This window comes from Salmo trutta, chromosome 20 (genome assembly GCF_901001165.1).
Source record: "Salmo trutta chromosome 20, fSalTru1.1, whole genome shotgun sequence".
Lineage (NCBI taxonomy): Eukaryota > Metazoa > Chordata > Actinopteri > Salmoniformes > Salmonidae > Salmo > Salmo trutta.
The window spans coordinates 42,215,591-42,237,751 of record NC_042976.1 but is presented as its reverse complement, the minus strand read 5'-3'; the positions used below and the strand labels follow the sequence as shown (position 1 = coordinate 42,237,751).

The following is a 22,161-nucleotide window of genomic DNA, read 5'->3' as shown; positions in this document are numbered from 1 at the left end:
GAGAATTAAGTAAAACCACAAGTCCAAATCCTTGTCTCCATCCATGGCTAATTTAAGAGAGGGGCAATTTTAGCTAGCCAGCTAGCCACCGTAGGACCACAACGCAACAACATGCAACAATTCAAGTTTGACAGAAACAATTACGTTTTGCTTTTGATGTGATGTGATTGGAGTGAAGCCAAATCCAAACTGGCTTTCCTTGACCCTTTTTTTTTTTTTTTTGGTGTGCCAGGACAATTCAGTTGAGCTCACTCAGCCAATCAGCGATGAGCTAAACTATGTTATACTTTTTCAATCAAGGGAGGCCAAATGCTCACTGCCTTCCCTTGCGTTCAGTGCTATGGATGGCAACAATGTCATACTCTTTCTGACCAGACAGAGTCAGACGGGTACTGTTTCGCTCACACTGATGCTTTCTCTAGTGAGATACAGCCTCTTGCGAAAAGAAGGAAAATTATGAAACGCAGACAATTTCTGGGGGAAACCTGGCTTCCCTTGGTACCCATGAATACACACACTACCTTTTTAACTGCAGCTCAAAGGCTGGGTGCAGTAGTTTATTTAGAATTCAAAACTAAACTGATGCATGTCAAAACTTTACAACCGGACCAGTTAAGCATTTGTTGTTTTAAAGGGAAAATGTATCTTTTTGGATTTTTTTTTCTTCATTTTTTCATTATTCTGCTGTTGATACAGTCATGACATATTTTGCATGTCAGCATTCAAGTCTTCAAGATTTTGGACTTTCAACATGCAAAGTGTCTCCGGCCCCATCACGTTATCATGATGCAAAATGCATTTGCGTCATGATGTGGCCAGTGACACATTGCTTCTTGAAAGTCCAATATCTTGAAGGTTTGACTGCTGACATGCAAAACATTTAGAGAAAAAAATACCAAAAGAGTGGATTTCCCCTTTAAGTTCTCTACTTGTTTTGGAAACTTCATGAACACAAGCTTTAAAAAAGAGTACGCTATTTCCCGCATTAAGACCTTACACAGCCATTCAGTGTAACAACAACAATTTTAGTGTGTTTAAAAGCCTGCTCTCTTTGTTTGGTTGTCATTTTCTGTATTTGACGCTGCAAAAAAATGATTTGTACTGTATTCGCAAATGGAAACAGCAATGGTAGATGTTACTTGCGCAATTAAACTTTTTATCTACTTCATGTTTTATTTCAGTACTCTGGGCAAAAATAGTTGTTGTAAAAAGGATGTTATTCTTTCCAGAGAGGAGGATCTCATGCAGAGAAGAGGGAAGTAAAGACATTGTGAGCTTAGGCTCTAATTCATCAAGGTTAATATTCCATGTTGCTCCTCACTATCTCCATTAGTTCGTTTTTACTGTCACATTAATTCTTGACGGCAATCAAATGTAATATATATTGTGCCAAGAGCTATTTCCTGAAGACTTTGGTACTATTTTTTTGTATGACCAAAAAAGGCAAATACCAAAGGACAAAGGCAGCACTTTCTTCCAGGACATCCACAAGAGAATAGCTCCCTCTCCCAAGTTCACTTATCAGACAGTTTATTCTACCTTCCCATATACTGTCCTGGGAAGAACTAACATTTTCTGTGAAGTTCATAATGCCTTATAATACACTAGTTATGGCAGACTATAAGCCTAAGTCTTCAGAACTCACAAGTGGTTAGGAAACCAAAACATTTGTATAGATAATGTACTATAAAGGCAAATGCTTTAAACAAGGATTCTGAATGTACAAATGTGTTATTTCCCACAGTATGTGCTCCGTCAGAGGCTAGCCAACAAACTGGACTGGTGTTTCAAACTTGTGGTAAATGAGCTGTACGATCTTCATCTATGCTTTGATCAATAAGTCTTGTCAATGGTAACAACTGGATTCCAGCTATATTGGTGCAGGAACACAGTGATTATGTGGGGTAAAGAACAGGAACTTTAACTTTGATTTACTAATGCTTGCTGCTGTTGTAGCTCACGATGTAATCAATTGCAATGACATTCATTTATGCGAATCGTACACTGACCATTTTTAGATTCTGTCTGGGTTCAGATCAATATACTCATTTTACTTGAATAATTGCGTTGAAGATTCACAAATGGGAATCATTTGTATCAAATCTCATTGGATTTATTATCGACTGCATTTACATAACTGCGTCCTTCCCAATTTGTAATAATTTATCGTCTCTTTTCCAGGTGAGGCAAGGATAAAGAAACCGAATACAAAGACTCTTCCCAAACAGGGTAAGAAAGACTTCCTCATACATGCAAAAATGTACCTATGTACCAAGCTTCTCAGAGTAGGAGTGCTGAAGTAGGATCAGCTCCCCCTGTCCAAAAAGACAAAACGGATCCTAAATCAGCTCTTCTACTCTGGAGCACTTGATACATAGGGCCCCTGTGCTAATACTCTCTGGCCTAATAGAGAACAACCCAAATGTCAACAAGCAGGATAGATGATCCCCTAGCCTGTGCTCCAGCCCAGCTCTCTCATTCAGGTTAGAGGGCCTCAGCTGCTCTGTGAGAGCTGCTCCCTGCTCTGTCAGAGGTCTGAGGGTGCCTGTAATAGCAATCGGAGATTCCCCCTGCCAACCCATCTCAGCCCCCAGATTATTGGACAAACAGTGGATGGGGGGGAGCCAGATGAGTACTGAATGCTGGTTTACCTGGAGGTTTGTTCTGATGATGGATAGAGATGTTTCTGGCTGAAGTGTGTGTGTGTGTGTGTGTGTGTGTGTGTGTGTGTGTGTGTGCGCGCGTGCGTGCGCGCGTCATCCAGCTATACCTCCTCAGATTGTTCAGTTCCCAGACGACATGAAGATCCTGGCAGGAGAGAAGGTGGAAATTCTCTGTAAGTTTGGAGGAGCTCCACCAATCAAATGCACCTGGCTCAAGTTCCGCAAACCAGTAAGGACAAGTCTGTACCAGTCCACCCCTTTATGTATTGATTATATATTGACTCTATTGCTCTGCCCTGTCTATGATCAACTCCAACCATCACCTGAAATGAACAACCATGTCCAATTATTTTTATGTGTGTGTGTGTAACACTATAGTAACTCTATGTAACTGTTTTAGCGAATGTTTCCTTCTCCGTGATATGACTGACCTTATGGTGGTTTTGTCTGCAGATCCAAGAGGTCAAAGGTGATTTAACCATTGAAACCACTGAGTCCAACAGTAAACTGACCATCGCAGACAGCCAGCAGGAGCACTGTGGCTGCTACACCGTCGAGTTGCGAAACAACTACGGCGTGAGACAGGCTGCTCTCAACCTCACCGTTGTTGGTATGTTCCATTTATTCAAATCAGGCCGTATTGAATTTGGCCTCTAGGAGCTAGGCAGTGGCGCCATTTTTTTGCTCCATCATTGACATTCACGAGACAATTAAGAGTCTTTCCCTGTAAAATAATTTTTTGCTATAACGCATGATTTAACTCGCTCTACTACCTATCATGTTTGTGTCTCGTAAAAAATGGCAGTCCTGTAGCTTTGGGGAATGTGGTTGGGGAAGGGAAAGGTACGCAGGCCGGGCCAGCTCGAGCTATCTAGATCCTAACACTAACAAGCCACTGCAGGGATCTCCAATGGCCTTTTAAGGCTGTGCTTTCTCTTCAGCTGTTGCTTTAATGAGGCCCTTTGCCACTTCTGTCAGAGTGGAGTGTATCCAGCCTGACTCAGGGAAAATACACAGCGGCCTGGGAGACGAGTTATTGAGCTGCTCCACATAAAAGCAAACGTTTATGTGCCCAGAGAACTGTTAATAGAGTACAGAGACGCAGCACTTGATACACACTGGTAAAAGCAGCCCCCTACTTAGATGCTTGTTAATGTATATGATCCTCGCGTTACTTTTACAACCTTCGACTGCATGTATGGCGTATAGAGGTTTTAGTATTGAATTGTTTCATATCATTTGTTTCGTTGACTCCTCTCCTATTGCAAGCCTGTTGGTGTCAAGCTGTGTTCTTTTGAGGTGGATTCGTTTGGTGTTTTACAATGGAACACTGGGGATTAAGTGGGGGGTATGCTTGTAACAGCTTGTGTAACATGCCTCCCACCCCTTCAACAAAGCAGGGAGAATAAAGTGCACTGTAGCTAGCAGACAGTCTAGGGCATATCGTCTGACATTGGCTGTACGTAAAACTGATCCAGACTTCTTGTGTGGATCCTCCCTGCCTCACTGCTCATCTGCTCTCATGTATAGTCTCCTGTACTGTGCCTTTAATGGACAGCCTGCCATGGACTGGATATGCTGAAACTGTTGATGAATGTTTGTTAGTGGTTCAGAAGGTAGGAGGTAGCCACTATAGCCAGACACCTTTTTTCATTACCAACACAGCTGTGCTTTTGTGTATGGTGACTACTGAGTAGTAACATTTTGTGAATGGAAGGTTTGTTTGTCCTTCCTGGAACTGTTATCCTTTGATCTCCCCCTCAGGTGGTTCATCTTGCACAACACATTTATCAGATCCTGGGACTGGGAGTCTAATCTGTCCAAATCTTCACGAGTCGACTAACTCAACTCGCGCCTGTGCAGCGGCCGAAAAGTGGGGGTCGAGGCTTTGTCCCAAATTGAACCCTATTCTCTATATAGTGCACTACTTTTGACCAAGGCCCATAGGTATCTGGTCAAAGGTAGCGTACTATATAGGGACTGGGTTACATTTGGGACAAAGCCTAGAGCATGTTTCACATCAATGTAACCCAGACCAGTGTTCAGAACTCAGCGTTGACCTCTTGAGTGGCTCTGTGTGACCTCTGTGTGTTCCAGACAAACCTGATCCTCCTGCCCGTGTTCCAGCCGCCTCGGACATCCGCCGCTCCACCCTCACGCTGTCATGGTACGGCCCCACCTACGACGGGGGCAGCGCGGTCCAGTCTTACAACCTAGAGATATGGAATTCTGTGGACAACGAGTGGAAGGATCTGGTCTCCTGCAACAGCACCTTCTATAATGTTAACAATCTGCTGGGTCAACGCCAGTACAAGTTCAGGGTGCGGGCTGTCAATATCTACGGTATCGGCGAGCCCAGTGCAGAGTCTGAGCCTGTCACAATGCTAGAGGAGGATGTAGAGGGTAAGTGGGGGTCTTCGGTGTACCGCCACTCATTGGTTACACTTATCACTCATTGTTAACAAGCTGTTTTCTTTGACATTGTCAGACATTGATTCATACTAATGATTATTAATTCATACCAATGACTAACAACACGTTTTTTATAATTTTATCGAACAGAAAAGGAGGAGGTTGAGGACGATGAAGGTATGTCTAATCCAATCCAATAATCCATGTTTCGACAATTGTTTCCTTAAAAAAATTAAAATGGCTAACACCTATGTAAAATGCTTTATTACGTCCTTTAGAATGTCTTACAATGTGCTTATGTGTTATGACTGACTAAGCATATATACTGTCATAACTCAAAAGTGTCATGTTCCTATTTTCAGACAAAGAGCCAGACTACAGAGATGTGACCGTTAGGACAGATGTTAAAGTCAAGGATCTGTATGATGTGGAAGAGCGCCTCGGAACGTGAGTACCCACCTATAAACATGTTGGTCAGCAAAGCATTGATTTAATTGTGCTCCTCAGGCTCAGTCAGTAAAGTGTTGCACTTGTAACACTTGAGTCGTGGGTTCGATTTCCACTCCGGGTCCCCATATGAACAAAGTATGCCCTACTACTGTACGTCACCTTGGATAAAAGCTTCTGCTAAATGGCATATATTTCAAGCAAAGCATTTATCTACATTGACACTTGTCCACAATAGCCCTATTGTACATGCCTCTCATCCATGATGTTCTCTATCAGGTTCCTCAAAAACATTTTTGTCCTTTATGTTGTAGGGGGAAATTCGGACAAGTATTTAAACTTTTGGAGAAGGCAACGAAAAAGCATTGGGCTGGAAAGTTCATCAAGGCCTACTCTGCGAAAGAGAAAGATAATGTGAGACAAGAGATTGCTATAATGAACTCCCTCCATCACCCCAAACTTGTCCAGTGCATTGATGCCTTCGAAGGCAAGTCGGACATCGTCATGGTTTTGGAAATGTGAGTATATTTCACTTTTATAACTTACAAATAATATTAATTTCAGTTACCCTATGGGCCCTGGTCAAAATTAGTGCACTATATAAAGAATAGGTGCCCTTTGGGGAGGCATTGGCCTATTTACAGTAGTTTGGCTAGAAATGTTATTTTATTTAGTAGACAACAAACTAATGACACTCGTGTGTGTACATTTTTTTTTTTATCTGAATTTGAAAGTGATATAATCTTTATTTTGGGGAATTTCAAAGGAATTTGTTTTCCATTTCCGTCTGATTTATTTTTACCAGACAGAACCATTGGCTTTTTTTTATATGGTGATGCTTTGAAAAAGTTCACTTGCCAAATATTTTAGACATGTAAACACATTAGACTGAACCATTTCCCCTTTTCTTTTTATAGCATTGTCAAACAGTTGACTGACACAAGAACACGACTCACATTGTGGTATCCAGTGAATGATTTTCATATTTGGCTGTGATTATCTATATTGCAGGATCTCAACCATCTTTCTCTCTCCCCCTGCAGGATCTCTGGTGGGGAACTGTTTGAGCGTATCATCGATGAAGACTTTGAGCTGACAGAGAGAGAGGTCATCAAGTACATGCTGCAAATCGTGGACGGGGTCCATTACATCCACAAGCAGGGCATAGTCCATCTGGACCTGAAGCCTGAGAATATCATGTGTGTCAACAAAACTGGGAGCACCATCAAACTCATCGACTTTGGCCTCGCACGCAGACTAGGTAACCAGGCCTCATGTGCAGAAGACATTTTCAGGATTAGAGTTGCAAAATTCTGGTAATTCTCCCAGCTATCCTGGTTAGATGATTCCCAGATATCCTGCTCATTCCCTCCTGATTCCAGAAATATTCCAACTGTGATTTCTGGGAAAACTTGGGAATTTTGGTCAAGTTACAGGAATTCAGAATCATGACGTTTCTTTTCAATAACTTCCTATGCTAAACTTCAACATTTCATTCTTGAAACCTTCTTCCCTTGTGTGCCTTTAGAAAACTCTGGAACATTGAAAGTTCTTTTTGGAACCCCTGAGTTTGTGGCCCCAGAAGTGATCAACTATGAAGCAATCAGTTACCCAACAGACATGTGGAGTATAGGAGTCATCTGCTACATCCTGTGAGTGTCAAGCAAGTTATAATGACCCTTATAACCACTATAAGTACCCTTATAACTATTCTTATTTGTAATGTTTGTGGTAAGCTTCTATGGTAACACTTTATTTGGATAGTCCCAAATGGATGGTTTGTAGATTGTTCAACTAATTGTCAGCAACATTTCAACTAAATATCTACTTGTCTCAGCCTTAAAAGACAACATTTAGGTTGTTATTATGAAGTATTTACTGATGTCCTACACAGTTTGTGTAATTTTATGTCTGACTGTTTAGTGATGAGCAAAACCAGAAATTGCTTCTCTGACATTTTCCAGTAGGATCCCTGAGATGACTAAGACGATACATTTTGGACAGTCAATTATTACTGATCGATATGTTGCTCTGGTTGTCTAACATTTGTAAATATTTTAAAAAGAGGCTCAGAAACCCATAGAAATAGATTTATAGTTGGCTTACTCCAATATTTTTCTGTTCTGTTCAACTTTAATGATTCCATTTGGCAAAACCACTACCACCATCACCAACCGAAGTTGCTGCTCCTGCCGCCATTGTGCCCTTTCCAAATAGCCTATATACTTTCGTATTGAATTACTTGTAAACTTTTTATTCATTCCAATAGGCCTCCAGTGTTGTTGGAAGGTTGCTTGGACAGTCGCTGAGGCTGTATTTGTCTTGTTGTTGAAAACACTATTTCAGATGCTGCAGGTTTAGTTAGCTAGCTAGCTAGCATTGGTAATGTTGGCACCAAAGACACAGGCCGAGACAAGGATTCCTTAATAATTTGCCTATATAATTCAGAGTAAATATTGTGTTCTTCTAACAGGCCTACATGTTAGGACTGTTTAAGACAGTTGCTAAGATGAAACTCTGCTGTTATTGTTGCAAACACTATTATTTTGGATGTAGCAGTCGGGCTAGCTAGCATGCCATCTAGATGCAGTAACTCTTATGGTTAGCGTAGCTAGTTAACATCTAATTATTAATTTTTTGTTGATTGGTAACAATAACATGAACATATATTCAGCATGATGTTCATCCAAGCATTATAATTTACAACCCAAAAGTAATGTGAAATACACTCAGAACTTATGGCATAAGCAATATATTTAGACTAAGCCCTGTCTGGGCTTGATGGCCAGCCAGCTGAGCTAACAGCAGGCGGAGCATTGCATCATGGGAGGCGATATGTACTCTGGGAATCATAGTATGCTGTAGGGGAGTGCAATACAAAAGCTTCAAAATGACGAAAACGAGGAATTGTGCAGTATGACTAACAAAAATTATAAAACATTACTGTTAGATTTGATACACATTGGTGTATACACTTACTGGGCCAGTTTATTAGGTACACCCGTCTAGTACCGGGTCGGAACCACCTTTGCCTCCAGAACAGCCTGAATTATTTGGGGTATTCTACAAGGTGTCGGTAATATTCCACAGTGATGTTGGTCCATGCTGACACGATGGCATCACGCAGTTTCTGCAGATTGGACGGTGGTTCATTCGTGACGCGAACAGCCTGTTCCATCTCATCCCAAAGATGCTCTATTCGGTTGAGGTCTGGGGACTGCGCAGGCCACACAAGTAAACTGAACTCGTGATGTTCCAGGTGATGTTTTTTTCACTCCTCAATTGTCCAGTGTTGGTGATTGTGTGCCCACTGGAACCACTTCGTTTTTAGTTGATAGGAGTGGAACCCGGTGTGGTCGTCTGATGCAATAGCCCATCCGTGACAAGGATCGGCGAGTTGTGCATTCCGAGATGCCGTTCTGCACACCGCTGTTATACATTATTTGTTTGTTTGTGGCCTGCCTGTTAGCTTACACAATTCTTGCCATTCTCCTTTGACATCTCTCATCAACAAGCTGTTTTCGCCCACAGGACTGCCGTTGACTGTGTTTTTTGTTTGTTGCACCATTCAAATCAAATTGTATTGGTCACATACACATGGTTAGCAGATGTTAATGCAAGTGTAGCGAAATGCTTGTGCTTCTAGTTCTGACAGTGCAGCAATATCTAACAAGTAATCTAACAATTCCACAACAACTACCTAATACACACAAATCTAAGGAATGGAATATGAAACATAAATAGGCTAGATGCAATGGATGGTATAGAATACAGTATATACATATGAGATGAGTAATGCAAGATATGTAAACATTATTAAAGTGACTAGTGATCCATTTATTAAAGTTGCCAATGATTTCGAGCCTGTATGTAGGCAGCAGCCTCTGTGTTAGTGATGGCTATGTAACAGTCTGTTGGCCTTGAGATAGAAGCTGTTTTTCAGTCTCGGTCCCAGCTTTGATACACCTGTACTGACCTCGCCTTCTGGATGGTAGCGGGGTGAACAGGCCGTGGCTCGGGTGGTTGTTGTCCTTGATCTTTTTGGCCTTCCTGTGATATCGGGTGCTGTAGGTGTCCTGGAGGGCAGGTAGTTTGCCCCCGGTGACCGCACCACCCTCTGGAGAGCCTTGAGGTTGTGGGCGGTGCAGTTGCCGTACCAGGCGGTGATACAGCCCGACAGGATGCTCTCAATTGTGCATCTGTAGAAGTTTGAGGGTTTTAGGTGCAAGACATTTCTTCAGCCTCCTGAGGTTGACAGCGCCGCCTTCACCACACTGTCTGTGTCGGTTGACCATTTCAGTTTGTCCGTGATGTGTACACCGAGGAACTTAACTTTCCACCTTCTCCACTGCTGTCCCTTCGATGTGGATAAGGGGGTGCTCCCTCTGCTGTTTCCTGAAGTCCACGATCATCTCCTTTTGTTGATGTTGAGTGAGAAGTTGTTTTCCAAACACTACACTCCAAGTGCCCCACCTCCTCCCTGTAGGCGGTCCTGTCATTGTTGGTAATCAAGCCTACTACTGTTGTGTCGCCTTCAAATTTGATGATTGAGTTGGAGACATGCATGGCCACGCAGTCATGGGTGAACAAGGGAGTACAGGAGGGGGCTGAGCACACACCCTTGTGGGGCCCCAGTATTGAGGATCAGCGAAGTGGAGATGTTGTTTCCTTCCTTTACCACCTGGGCGCAGCCCGTCAAAGTCCAGGACCCAATTGCGCAGGGTTGAGACCCAGGGCCTCCAGCTTAATGAAGAGCTTGGAGGGTACTATGGTGTTGAAGGCTGAGCTATAAGTCAATGAACAGCATTCTGACGTAGGTATTCCTCTTGTCCAGATGGGGTAGGGCAGTGTGGTGGCGATTTTGCATCGTCTGTGGACCTATTGGGGTGGTATGCAAATTGATGTGGGTCTAGGGTGGCAGGTAAGGTGGAGGTGATATGATCCTTGACTAGTCTCTCAAAGCACTTCATGATGACAGAAGTGAGTGCTATGGGGCGATAGTCATTTAGTTTAGTCATTCTCGGTAAGCCCTGGACACGTGTGCATGAAAAGCCCAAGAGGGCGGCTGTTTCTGATATATTGGATCCGGCGTGCCCGGTACCAACATAGTTTTGCCCGTTTTAACGTTCAGTCAAACAGTAACTGGATGCCTGTTTGCCTGCTTTATGTAGCAAGCCACGGGCACGCGACTCATTGTCTGTAGGAGCGATCCATTTTCGTGAACGGGCTGGTGTACTTAATAAAATGGCCTGTGGGTGTATACGAACAGCATACCTGGTTATAAAGTGGCTGAATTGTCCTTTAAACCTTATTCTAACCCTAACCAGCAAGCTGTTGCAGTAATAGTTGATAGTTTGAGCATCTGTGTATCATCTATAGGGGACTATGCAAATGAAGTATGGCTGTCTATTTTCTACAATGTGTCCCTAATCTCAAACCAGCCTTATCAGGTTTTTCTGGGCTTTCATGCACTCTGCAACAGATACTTTCCACCAGCAGGCAGTGTATGGGCCTTTCCGTCCTCTATGCCTGTAAATGGATATAGAGGAAGAGCACAGCGATACTCTCCAGTGCCCCCAAACCTCTGAGGTCTCCTTGGTCCACAAAGATTTATTACACACTGCTTACATAAGTGTTACAAATGAGGCTCTCCCCATATCTCCTCTGTTGCTTCACAGATTCCAGGCTGCGTCCCAAATGGTGCCCTATGTAGTGCACTGCTTTTGGCCAAGGCCCTACGGGAATAGGGTGCCATTTGGAGAATAAAAAGCTTTACTGATGTACCGTTATACACATACAGTATGGGAAAACAACTGGGTGTGCCCAATGAGACAGGCAGCTTTGTTGAAATTTACCAAGACCACCAATAGTAATAATTTATACTACAATTTGGCCTTTCATCATTTCAAAATAAGCAGGGTTTAGGGTGCCGCCAGGGTGTGGTGTACTTTCCATGCAAAGCAGAAGTGTTTATTGGTAGACATTGTTGTGCACTTTTTGTAGGTCAACCATCACTATCCTCTATCGCTTTCCCTCTCTCTCTCCCCAGCGTGAGTGGCCTGTCCCCGTTCATGGGGGACAACGACAACGAGACCCTGTCCAACGTGACCTCGGCCACCTGGGACTTTGAAGACGACGCCTTCGATGAGATCTCAGACCACGCCAAAGACTTCATCACCATGCTGCTGAAGAAAGATATGAAGTAAGCACGATGGTGCTGCTCTCTGAAACGCAACATGATTAAAGACCGGTTGCATCCCAAATGGCACCCTATTCCCTACATAGTGCACTACTTTACCATATTTTAGGGTGCCATTTGGGATGAAGCCCCAGTCCTGACATGATTTGAGTGTAAATGTTGTAGAATGGCTTTGATCAGCCTGCCAGATGTCTGTTTTGATTGTTGAGGTGTAAGATATACGTTATTTACAAATCAAACGGTAGCCTTTGATTCAATGGTTCCTTCCCAAATGGCATCCTATTCCCTGGGTAGTAGACTACTTTTGACCAGGGCTCTGGTCAAAAGTAGTGCACTATATAGGGTGCCATTTGGGACTCGGCCCAAATCACTTTCTGATGTGTTGGAATACAGTGAGAAGGAAGTCTTTACGCCTCTCGCTCAGTGCTCATGTGGTTCTCTGATCGTAGGGCCAGACTAACATGTGATCGCTGCTATGAACACCCATGGCTAAAACAAGACACTGGCAAAATGGAGGCCAAGAAGCTGTCCAAGGAAAGGATGAAGAAATACATCCTGAGAAGGAAATGGCAGGTAGGTGCAAGCAGAACAGATCGTGGGCTGTGTCCCATAGGGCTCTGGTCAAAAGTAGTCGACTACAGTATATAGGGAATAGGGTGTTATTTGGGATGCAGTTCATTTCTCATGTTACAGTGCAACATAACGGCCATCCATCTTTAACAGTAGGGCTTTGCTCAGCAGCATAAAATAGTTTAAATGAGAAACAACAAGACAACACTGTAGTATGGCACAGTATATGAATCATCCAAAACATGTGCGTTTGAGAATGTTATATAGAATTCTACTAGAGGAGAGGCTACAGAAATTGTTGACTTGCCTCATCAGGCCAACTCGATGAGCTTCCAAGTTGGTTAAGACAAGTGAATCTCACTAAGTCCCTGCAGTTTAACTCATTCTCTGAGTGCTCACACATGAGTAGACCGCTCATTTTACAACAAAGTCAACATGGAGGTCCATTAGTATTTCATGAGGTTGAAAAGTACAAACTGCAAGCATCATGTTGGAAAACTAGAGCACAAAACAGTAGAGACGGTGAAAGTGGAGCGATGTCCTTATTTTGTCCTTTGACCTGTATTTTGAACTGAATTTAGAAATCCTGAAGGCAACAATCTCAGGGATCAAGTTATCCAGCTTTGGTTGTAGTAGCAAGCATACTTTTAGGATCATAGGCTAGGTGTGTCTCAAATGGCACCCTACGCCATATATAGGGCACTACTATAGACCAGCTCAGTGCACTATAAAGGGAATAGGGCGCCATTTGGGATGCACCGCTAGTCTGTACTTCATGGCCAACTAACAGGACATTTCAAATTGATACAAACGAGACCATTTACTTATAAGATTGCAGTTCTAACATTTCTGGAGAATGTAATTGTCTTCTAGCCCAAGGACTGTTTGTACCTCTCAGACATGTAACGATTGCATCATTGATTTCATGGCAGAAAACGGGACATGCGGTGCGGGCCATAGGAAGACTGTCGTCCATGGCGATGTTGGCGGGCGTCAGTGCCAAGAAGGGCTCCCCTACCGAAGGTGGCATGGCAACAAAACTTTTTTTTTTTTTTACTCATGAATGTTCTAAACCTTTCTGTTGTACCCCTGAGAAAGGGATGGCACTCAGCTAGGGGTGTTTGTTTTATTAATGCCACTGAAAATATTTGCCCTCATTTTTTTGGAGCACTTTGGTTGGTACAGTAGCTGGTGCTACCAAGGGAGCTTCTGCTCCTATTCGAAGTCAAAGCAGCGCACTGCACCAGTTTTTGGTTAAGTTCAACTTGAGGCTAAAACAATGTCATTTTTTTTAAATGATTTTTTTTTTTGTCCCATATTTTGCAGAGGACAACCAGTTCCTTGAGTTCCTGGAGTCTGAGGAGAAAACCCAGGTCAAGCCCACTTTCAGCTCCATGATAAAGGATGTTGAGGTGGTGGAGGGGAGTGCAGCCAGATTTGACTGCAAGATTGAGGGTAATGTCTCACAAACTCCTCATTTACATATGCATGCAATATGGCCTCATAATTTACATCTACATGCATCACAAGTGCTGTATCCATTCATCTGCCATGAAGTACATAAACCAAACAGAAGGAAGGCAAATATGGTTTTATGAGGCAGCACACAGTGTAAACTTTGCTCTCGATGGTTATCCATAGATGTCATCTGTTCGATCCCATTCATATTTCTAATACTACCTACATCCTATGAATACCCATTGAGACACAGCCTGCATCCCGACGTGGCACATGATTCCCAATATGCTGTTCATCCTATAAGAATGCTGCTCATTGACTACATCTCAGCCTTCAACACCATAGTTAGAAAACCATGATAAATCTGCAACAATCAACTATCATGTTGAAGATGAAGATGCCTAGTTTATGGCACAGTATCTTATTTTAAATACATTTAAAAATTTTGCTGGAATTTAAAATTTCATCCCAAATTCTTATTACTGAAAAGTGTCAGGATTAAATTATCGGGTTTGTTGTTGGAGTTTTTTTTTTTTTTTTTTTTTTCTAACTTATTTGAATAAAACACATTATGTTACTGTAGTATGTCCATAAATCATAATTGTATAGTAGTTGAAGTTAAACTATAATATTTCTTACATAAAACAGTGTCTGTGGACATGTTTCTCATTACCGTAACACTTTCAAGTTCCTGTACTTTTTTAAAAATAGTTTTAATAGTTTTATTCACGTATGATGCATCATCTAGTGAAGTAGTCCTTAGAGGAGCACAAGTTAATATCTTCACTTATGAGGATCTTATTCTGAAGGCATATTTCTGTAATGATAAGCTAATTCTAATGTGTAGTCAATGGGGTGTGCTAGGCTGGTAACTTTAATTTACTAGGACCAATGCTTACACATTAGTATAGATTTTTTGGGGGTCAAACATCAATTATTTGATTAAGTAGGGGTTGTCAAGAGATATGGTTGCATAAATCCCATTTTGTTTTACTTACAGCCACAATCTGGAGTTTGTGTTTCAGCAAAAAGCAACCCCACCACTTAAAGGAGAATTTCCACCATTTTGACGTGTTTGTGCGTTTTGATTTTAGTATTCAAGTTATTTGGGATCAACAAATTAGTTACTGAATCTCTAATGGAGCTCAGGACAGTTTTTTTTTTTTTTTTTTTATGGCAAACTGTGCACACTCATTACCAAAACATACATTCTCATCTCAGAAACCTGCTTATCATTACCGTAATGCACCAATATTTAGTAAATGGTAGGAAAAATAACTAAGACAAAATTACTAAAGTATAAATCTAATAGTGTGCCTTTATCCAAATGTGTACATGAAAATAACATGTATACACAAGTAATTATGACAAACAAGATTCAGAAGGTTACGTGTTAAGGTAATGAGAAATTACAATGTATTTACTTTTTTTTAAATTCAATGTTATGTTTAGCTCAGGCCTTTTCATTAGGTGATCAATGTAAAAAAATATATATATACCTTTTTGGACTTTTTTGCGTTGGTAGTTGTGGAAATTGTGGTAAAATGCATAATATCAGATCAATGAACTTAACAATAATTCTGAAATGGCAATTGCACCGCCCGCAACCGCAGGGCTTTGCAGAGAGTAGTGCAGTCAGCCAAACGCATCATCGGCGGCACACAACCTGCCCTACAGGACATCTACAGCACCCGTCAAGGGTAGGCCAAGAAGATCATCAAGGACCTTAGCCACCCGAGCCATTGCCTGTTCACCCTGCTACCATCTAGAAGGTGGAAACCATACAAGTGCATTGAAGCTGTTCATCAATCTCCGGGCCATCAGACAGTTAAACAGTAACCACTAGCCGGCTTCCACCCAGTACCCTGTCCTGAACCTTAGACACTGTCACTAGCCGGCTACCATCTGCTAAACGGTGTACACGACCAATGAGGTGTCATTTTGAGGCACAACCAAAATAATAAAGTTGGTCTGTATTTTGTGGTTCCCAGGCTACCCTGATCCAGAGGTGGTGTGGTACAAAGACGAACAGCCCATCAAAGAGACGCGCCACTACCAGATTGATTACGACGAGGAGGGCAACTGCAGCCTGGTGATCTCTGAAGTGAATGGCGACGACGATGCCAAATACACCGTCAAGGCTGTCAACAGTCTGGGCGAGGCCACGTGCACAGCCGAACTCCTGGTGGAGGTGATGGCGGGGGAGGAGGAGGAAGAAGAGGAATGAGTGGTACAACCAGTACAAAACGAACCGATATCCCCTGTTTTTAGCTTTTGCTATCTTTTTAACAGCTGTGTTGGTAATACTCTCCCCTTCTATGACACACTCCGAAATGGGGGGGAGGGGAAATGGGCTTCATTACCTTTTTGCTATGATTATGCACTTTCCTACTTATCAGTTATAGTAGATATCAGATGTTGATATTTATAACATTACCTTGACATTAACCGCATTCCAGCTGTTTGTGTGTGATCCATTTATTTGATTTGCTCAATTTACAGTATCTACGGTTTTCTCCCATCAACCAAACAAACCCGAAGTCAGTGGTGTGTTTGTGGGTTGTTCCACCAATTCGGTGCCTTTTGAGAAGTATAACTTGGTCAACATTTTTATTTTTTTTCACCAACTTTTAACTTTGTCATAGAGTGCACATGTTCAACTTAATAACAAACACATTTGTTTAAGTGTGTAAGTGCCAAATAATGTAACACGGTTGACAATTTCCTCTTATATCGGCCATGAATCCCCTAGTGACGGGGGAATGGAAGATTGTGTGCAACAGGGTGTGGCAATTGAATGCAAGCTTCACAAAAACATGTTTAATTGTTAAAACATCTCTAGCCTGTCTATCTATGCATGACAGAGTTGACGTGTTATGGCTGACCCGCTCAGTTTTCCACCACGAGATTAGAAACCAGCTCCCCTCCTTTTTTACACTATGATTCGATTGTTAGATGTTTCTTTTGAAAAGAATATTTAAACATTTATAGTTTCACCATTATTTAAACGAGTTCAGTTCACGTAACAAGGTTGACCTTAAAATGAGGGACAGACGTAAATGAATCACTAATCACATTAAATAAATGATGATCTTCACAAAAAGCAACAAAATAACTAGGGCTTTACAATGATGGTGAAATGTTGGGGTTAAGTGGTGTTCAAATGTTCCTAGAAGTCAGAGGGTGCACATCATGCTACATGTCAAAATGCAGAATTTAGCCACTTTAGCAAGTCATTATTTATATAAAAAATCCGTGATTGAATTGTCCATGTGGTCTGTTAAAGGGCACTTCATTTAATATAACACAAGGGTCAATTCAATATTGGTGACCAATTTCTACTTATATAAAAAGGCACTAATTTTGTGGAATGACCCTTGTGTTTTATCAGCATTATGGTATTTGCAATTACCTGGGCTTTTAGAATGTTTTTTTAAAATTATTTAAGCACAGTCTTATCATATTTGAGCATCAGTTTTGTGATCTTCCTTGCAAGCACGTGTCCCCACCATATTACACATTTGCAATACTAAACAGACCAGTGAATTATCACACACAGATTTTTATTTTGTATTTGATGTGTGTAGATTATATTTCTTCAATTTTTATAAATGTATCAGTATGAGAGATTACATGTAATGAGAACACTACACGTGTAGTTGCTCACGGTTACAAAATAAATTATCACAAAATCATGCTGGTTGTATTTTGTGATTGGGTTGAGTTTCCTATAGTGTTAGAAGCATGGGGAAATAATGTCTAGATTGTTTATTTGTCAGTTAAAAAAGAAATACAAACAGTAAAACATGTTTTTACCATGACCGGGATTGCTCAATAAATTGACTTATTTCTATAACTTCCTTAACTGAAGAGACTAATATGTGCACTATAAATACTAGAACTGCACAACTATGAAACTTGGCTCCTGATACTCTCACCTCTGGGATAAAGCTATTCTCAAAACAATAAGCCAGTCATCTAAAACCATAATTGACGGCTCTACACTCAGGTGCTCCTGCCAAAAGTCTTTGAGGAGCTCAAACCCCTGGATAACCTCTGACCCCTCTGGTTCTAGACTGAGACCAACGTCCTTCACTAGGCCCAGGGTCACAAGGAACAAGCTCCATTATGTAGGCAATGAGACTTGGAGCAACCACCACCAGGGACAAGTGAACATCAACAGCAACTTCAAAAAACTCACCAGGAACACCGTCCACGTTCCCTAACGCCTCTTCCTCCAGCCCTGAGCACTCACTGGAGGGGAACTGTTAGCCATTGCCGCCTCACTCTGACTTTGAGAACAATCTCTACCTTCTCCAGAGCATTAGTGTTCCTTGAGTATTATCAATGGGGAAACACTAACTGTATTCTCCTCACCTCCGTATGGTCATTTTCACGATTTCATAAATTAATAGAATGCAACAACGCAACTTTAGATCATTAGAACACATTCCCCAAAAGCCACAAAAATACCCCTGAATGGATTTCTGCAAATGCCACGTGAGTCCTCTTACATTTGGGATCGTCACAGTTCAATTGATCGAACAACCATGAAAAGGCAGTCTATCGCTACCTCAGTTGCCTATACACATCAACAACTAATGCTAGCCAGAGCGAGATGCGCTAAAATCTAACGAAGGAATAATAGATAAACCCTCAACTTTTTCAGCTAGTTGGCCGTCAAAATTGAGATATTAAGAGATGCTAACTGTGGATAAGTCATTCAAGTTCAGCATAGCTAGCTAGCAAAGCGATTCACATTTCTTGCTAGTCAACAAAATGACACTTGCATCTCTAGCTGTAGCCTCTGAAAAACGATATGAGGTGAAAAAGTCAGTCACTCACCCACTCCTCCAATGACATGACATCCTCCCAGCAGCTAACATTAGACTCCGTGTTTTTAACATGCTAAATAAATAGGTAGTTCCAGAAATAGATACGCTAGCCCAGGGGTGTTAAACTCAATCAGCACACAGGCCGTATTGAAAATGTGGTGCACTCAAAATGTATTGTAGTTGAGTAGCCAGTCTAGGCTACTGCTCAAATGTTACTGTAATAGGCCTACATGTTTCGCCTTTGTATGGTGTTTTGCTGCAGGTTTAGTTTTTAGGGTATTCATTGTCAAGCTTTAGAAATCGAAGCCAGACTGCAACATTTTAGTAGCCTAGCTAGGACTGTGGAATGTGTCTATACACGTTCCCTCCACTGCGCGCTGTAAATGGGACAAATGAAAGCAGTGCAATTTAAGTTGAATTCACCAATGCAAGAACATCAGGCTGTAATTTTATAAAGTAGATAACGCAACTGTTGACTCATTTTATATTCGCTTGTTTGTCCAATTTGGTTCAAGGGCCTTGTGTTTGATACCTGTACTAGCCTATTATCCACATTATGACTGACTTGTGATCTTCGCCCTTGCTAGTTTGATTTGTATTGACATTTTATTTTTTAATTTATTTAACCTTTATTTAACTAGGCAAGTCAGTTAAGAACAAATTCTTATTTACAATGACGGCCTACACCGGCCAAACCCGGACGACGCTGGGCCAGTTGTGCGCCTCCCTATGGGACTCCCAATCACTGCCGGTTGTGATACAGCTTTAGTTACAGTAGTCCATTTTAGTTCAAAATATTGAGTCATTGAAACTGGAACAGTGCATCCCAAATGGGTGGAGGCAGCAAACAATGTACAAGGCCAGTTGTGATTTACAGCCTCATAGTAATATACCAAGAAATGTATTGGTGAATTATATTAATCATGCATTGAACTGCATCCATCCATTCTGCCAACAATGCCTTACTGTACATCATGGAATTTTGAGTCAAATAGGTTCTATTTTTAAAACCTCTTATGGAGTAATTTTTACAGCATATACTAGGAATTTTATATTTTTTACTGCTATTATGATTCTGTTTCATATCGGGAAAGTAGTTCCAACACTGTCAGTTTCACTTTGACAGAAGAAAACACTACGTGCCGCATGAACTGTCGACAGCTCCTCAACAACAGGAAGCGACAATTCCGGTGGATCTGGCTTTCCCCGCAACCTCTCTTCTTCAAGCTCCTGATTCTCATCACAAGATACAGCCGCGTCAACCTAAAAAAAGTTTCAGCGGATCCTCACTAATCTCACAACATGACTGGGAAGAATCTCCTCCCTCTCACAGCTCAGTGAGAAATGTCAGCTAAATCAGCACCTGACAACCAAACAACCTCATTGTCAGGCCGTGGAGGAACTACAACCTCCCCTACTCTGGTAAAGAACATGTCAGCTAAAGGACCAAAATAATCACTGACAACTTCTGAATACAACTGATTTCTTGGGGGAGGGAGCCAAATACTTTCTCAAACCACCAAGAGAACCTAGTTCCTCAGTGTCACTCAACCCAACAAAGAACGTCTCCCTTAAATTGACACAGGAATCAACCTCAGCCTGCAGAGGGTACACTATATCACATATCTCTGCCCAGGTCGTCTCTGCTCTTCCTCATTCGGGAGAACCATTTCCTCCAAGTCCCCACACAAAACATCCTACTCCCTATCTGGTTTTCCGTCAGCACTCTTCTGAACATGAGTAACTTCACAACCTATGTGTAGTTCTATTAGTTAGCTACACTGCTACGTGGCAACAACAAAAAGGTATTAAAGGCCCAGTGCAGTCAAACATGTTTTTCCTGTGTTTCATATATTTTTCCATACTATGTGTTTGGAATAATATTGTGACATTTTGAAAATTATTTTGCCCTTTTACTGTAAGAGCTGTTTGAAAAAGCTGCATAAAATTTCAGCCTGTTTTAGTGGGATGGAGTTTTGGCCTGCTTGTGACCAGGCAGTAAATTAGTTAAAAGATCCATAAGAAAGAGTTCCAAACCAAATTCTTGCTTGAGAAATTGATCTTTGCTAAGAAGCTGTTTTTGTTTCTTTTTGACCATTTTCATTTAAAACAATCACAATAAGTCACCGAACCGTACCGGTTTACAACCACAAATGCTAACGCGTTACATTTATCCCGGACGAACCCCCACTTGTTACGAAGCTGATTAAGACAACTTACCGTTCACACTGTTTTGTTTTTAAGTCTATAGGGGTCCTAGGTTTGCCTAATGGTTCTGTAACCTGAGTTAATGCGTGGAAGTAGGAGTATGCGGACTCTGTTGTGTGCATGTACCCCCAAAAGACAGCAACCTTATCTGGGTCCAGGGCTTGCTCTGTCATGACCCCCATCATTGGTCGGCCAACCCAAGCTGAGTATTAGTTGTTGACAAGGAATACCAAACTAAAGAGGTTAATTAACATAACACCGACCACATCTACATGCGCACAGTATTCTGGATTATAGCTCATATCTCAGTTAAGGTCTTGTTCAGGATAAGCTGTTTACATGCATCTTTGATATCCCGCTCACGAGTAACCATGAATAAACAGAATATCCTTTATTTGCCAAGGGACGGCGGAACGATTGTTTTTACATGTATAAAAAAAATATACATTTTTCTCCTTATAATTTTCGGCTACCTACGTGAGATTCCTATTATGTATAAAAGAGTGAGATTATTTTATTTGTAAAATGGCAGCCGAGCATTGATCATGTCACCGGAATAAGATCCTCAATATTTATTGGAAAGCAGCATCAACCACATAACTGTGTACTTTCACCACCCTGTGCAGTTCATGTGTTGGAAAAAGTACTCAATTATCATACTTGAGTAAAACAGAAAATGTAAAAGTGAAAGTTACCCACTAAAATACTACTTGAGCAAAAGTCTAAAAGTATCTGGTTTTAAATGTACTTAAAGTGGTAGAAAAAGTACTAAAATGTCATACTTGAGTAAAAGTACAAAGAGTAAATGCTATACATCAAATTCCTTATATTAAGCAAACCAGATGGCACGATTTTCGTATAATTTTTTTATTACGTACAGACGGGCACACTCAAACACTCAGACATAATTTGCAAACACAGTTTTTGTGTTTTGTGAGTCTGCAAGATCAGAGGCAGTAGGGATGACAGTGTTATATTGACAGGTGCCATAATTCTGTCCTGCTTTAGCATTCTAAATGTAATGAGTACTTTTAGGTGTCAAAATTTAAGGAGTAAAAAGTACATTATTTTCTTTAGGAATGTAGTAGAGTAAAAGTTGTCAAAAATATAAATGGTAAAGTACAGATACTTAAGTATTTTTACTTAAGGACTTTACACCACTGGCAGTTCATGACTCAACTCATCTGTAGCCTAATAAACTGCATGCTTTCCTGAGACATAGTGGGAGGACCACACAACATATCATTGCATGACTCCAATTTTACGTTGACATGATGGTTGTGAAGACTCCAGCCACCCTAGTCATAGACTTCTCTCTGCTACAGCACGGCAATCAGTACCGGTGGGCCAAGTCTATTTCTAATAGGCT

General features: G+C 41.4%; 1 protein-coding gene across 4 annotated transcripts in view; it reads left to right on the top strand.

Moving 5' to 3' along the window:
• LOC115156095 (myosin light chain kinase, smooth muscle) overlaps positions 1-17,444 on the top strand; it is a 92,130-nt gene extending 74,686 nt beyond the window's left edge. For 2 of the 4 annotated variants that reach the window (XM_029703393.1, XM_029703392.1), the window contains 15 exons: positions 1,745-1,798; positions 2,182-2,229; positions 2,765-2,892; positions 3,117-3,273; positions 4,761-5,066; positions 5,226-5,252; positions 5,438-5,522; positions 5,837-6,040; positions 6,566-6,783; positions 7,051-7,174; positions 11,572-11,724; positions 12,171-12,294; positions 13,224-13,314; positions 13,618-13,746; positions 15,741-17,444. In XM_029703393.1, the coding sequence (XP_029559253.1) occupies positions 1,745-1,798; positions 2,182-2,229; positions 2,765-2,892; positions 3,117-3,273; positions 4,761-5,066; positions 5,226-5,252; positions 5,438-5,522; positions 5,837-6,040; positions 6,566-6,783; positions 7,051-7,174; positions 11,572-11,724; positions 12,171-12,294; positions 13,224-13,314; positions 13,618-13,746; positions 15,741-15,976 (2,084 nt within the window). In that variant the 3' untranslated portion in view covers positions 15,977-17,444. The remainder of the gene's footprint in view (positions 1-1,744; positions 1,799-2,181; positions 2,230-2,764; positions 2,893-3,116; positions 3,274-4,760; positions 5,067-5,225; positions 5,253-5,437; positions 5,523-5,836; positions 6,041-6,565; positions 6,784-7,050; positions 7,175-11,571; positions 11,725-12,170; positions 12,295-13,223; positions 13,315-13,617; positions 13,747-15,740) is intronic. The other 2 variants (XM_029703394.1, XM_029703396.1) reach the window with 2 other exon arrangements.
• Positions 17,445-22,161: the final 4,717 nt, after the last annotated feature.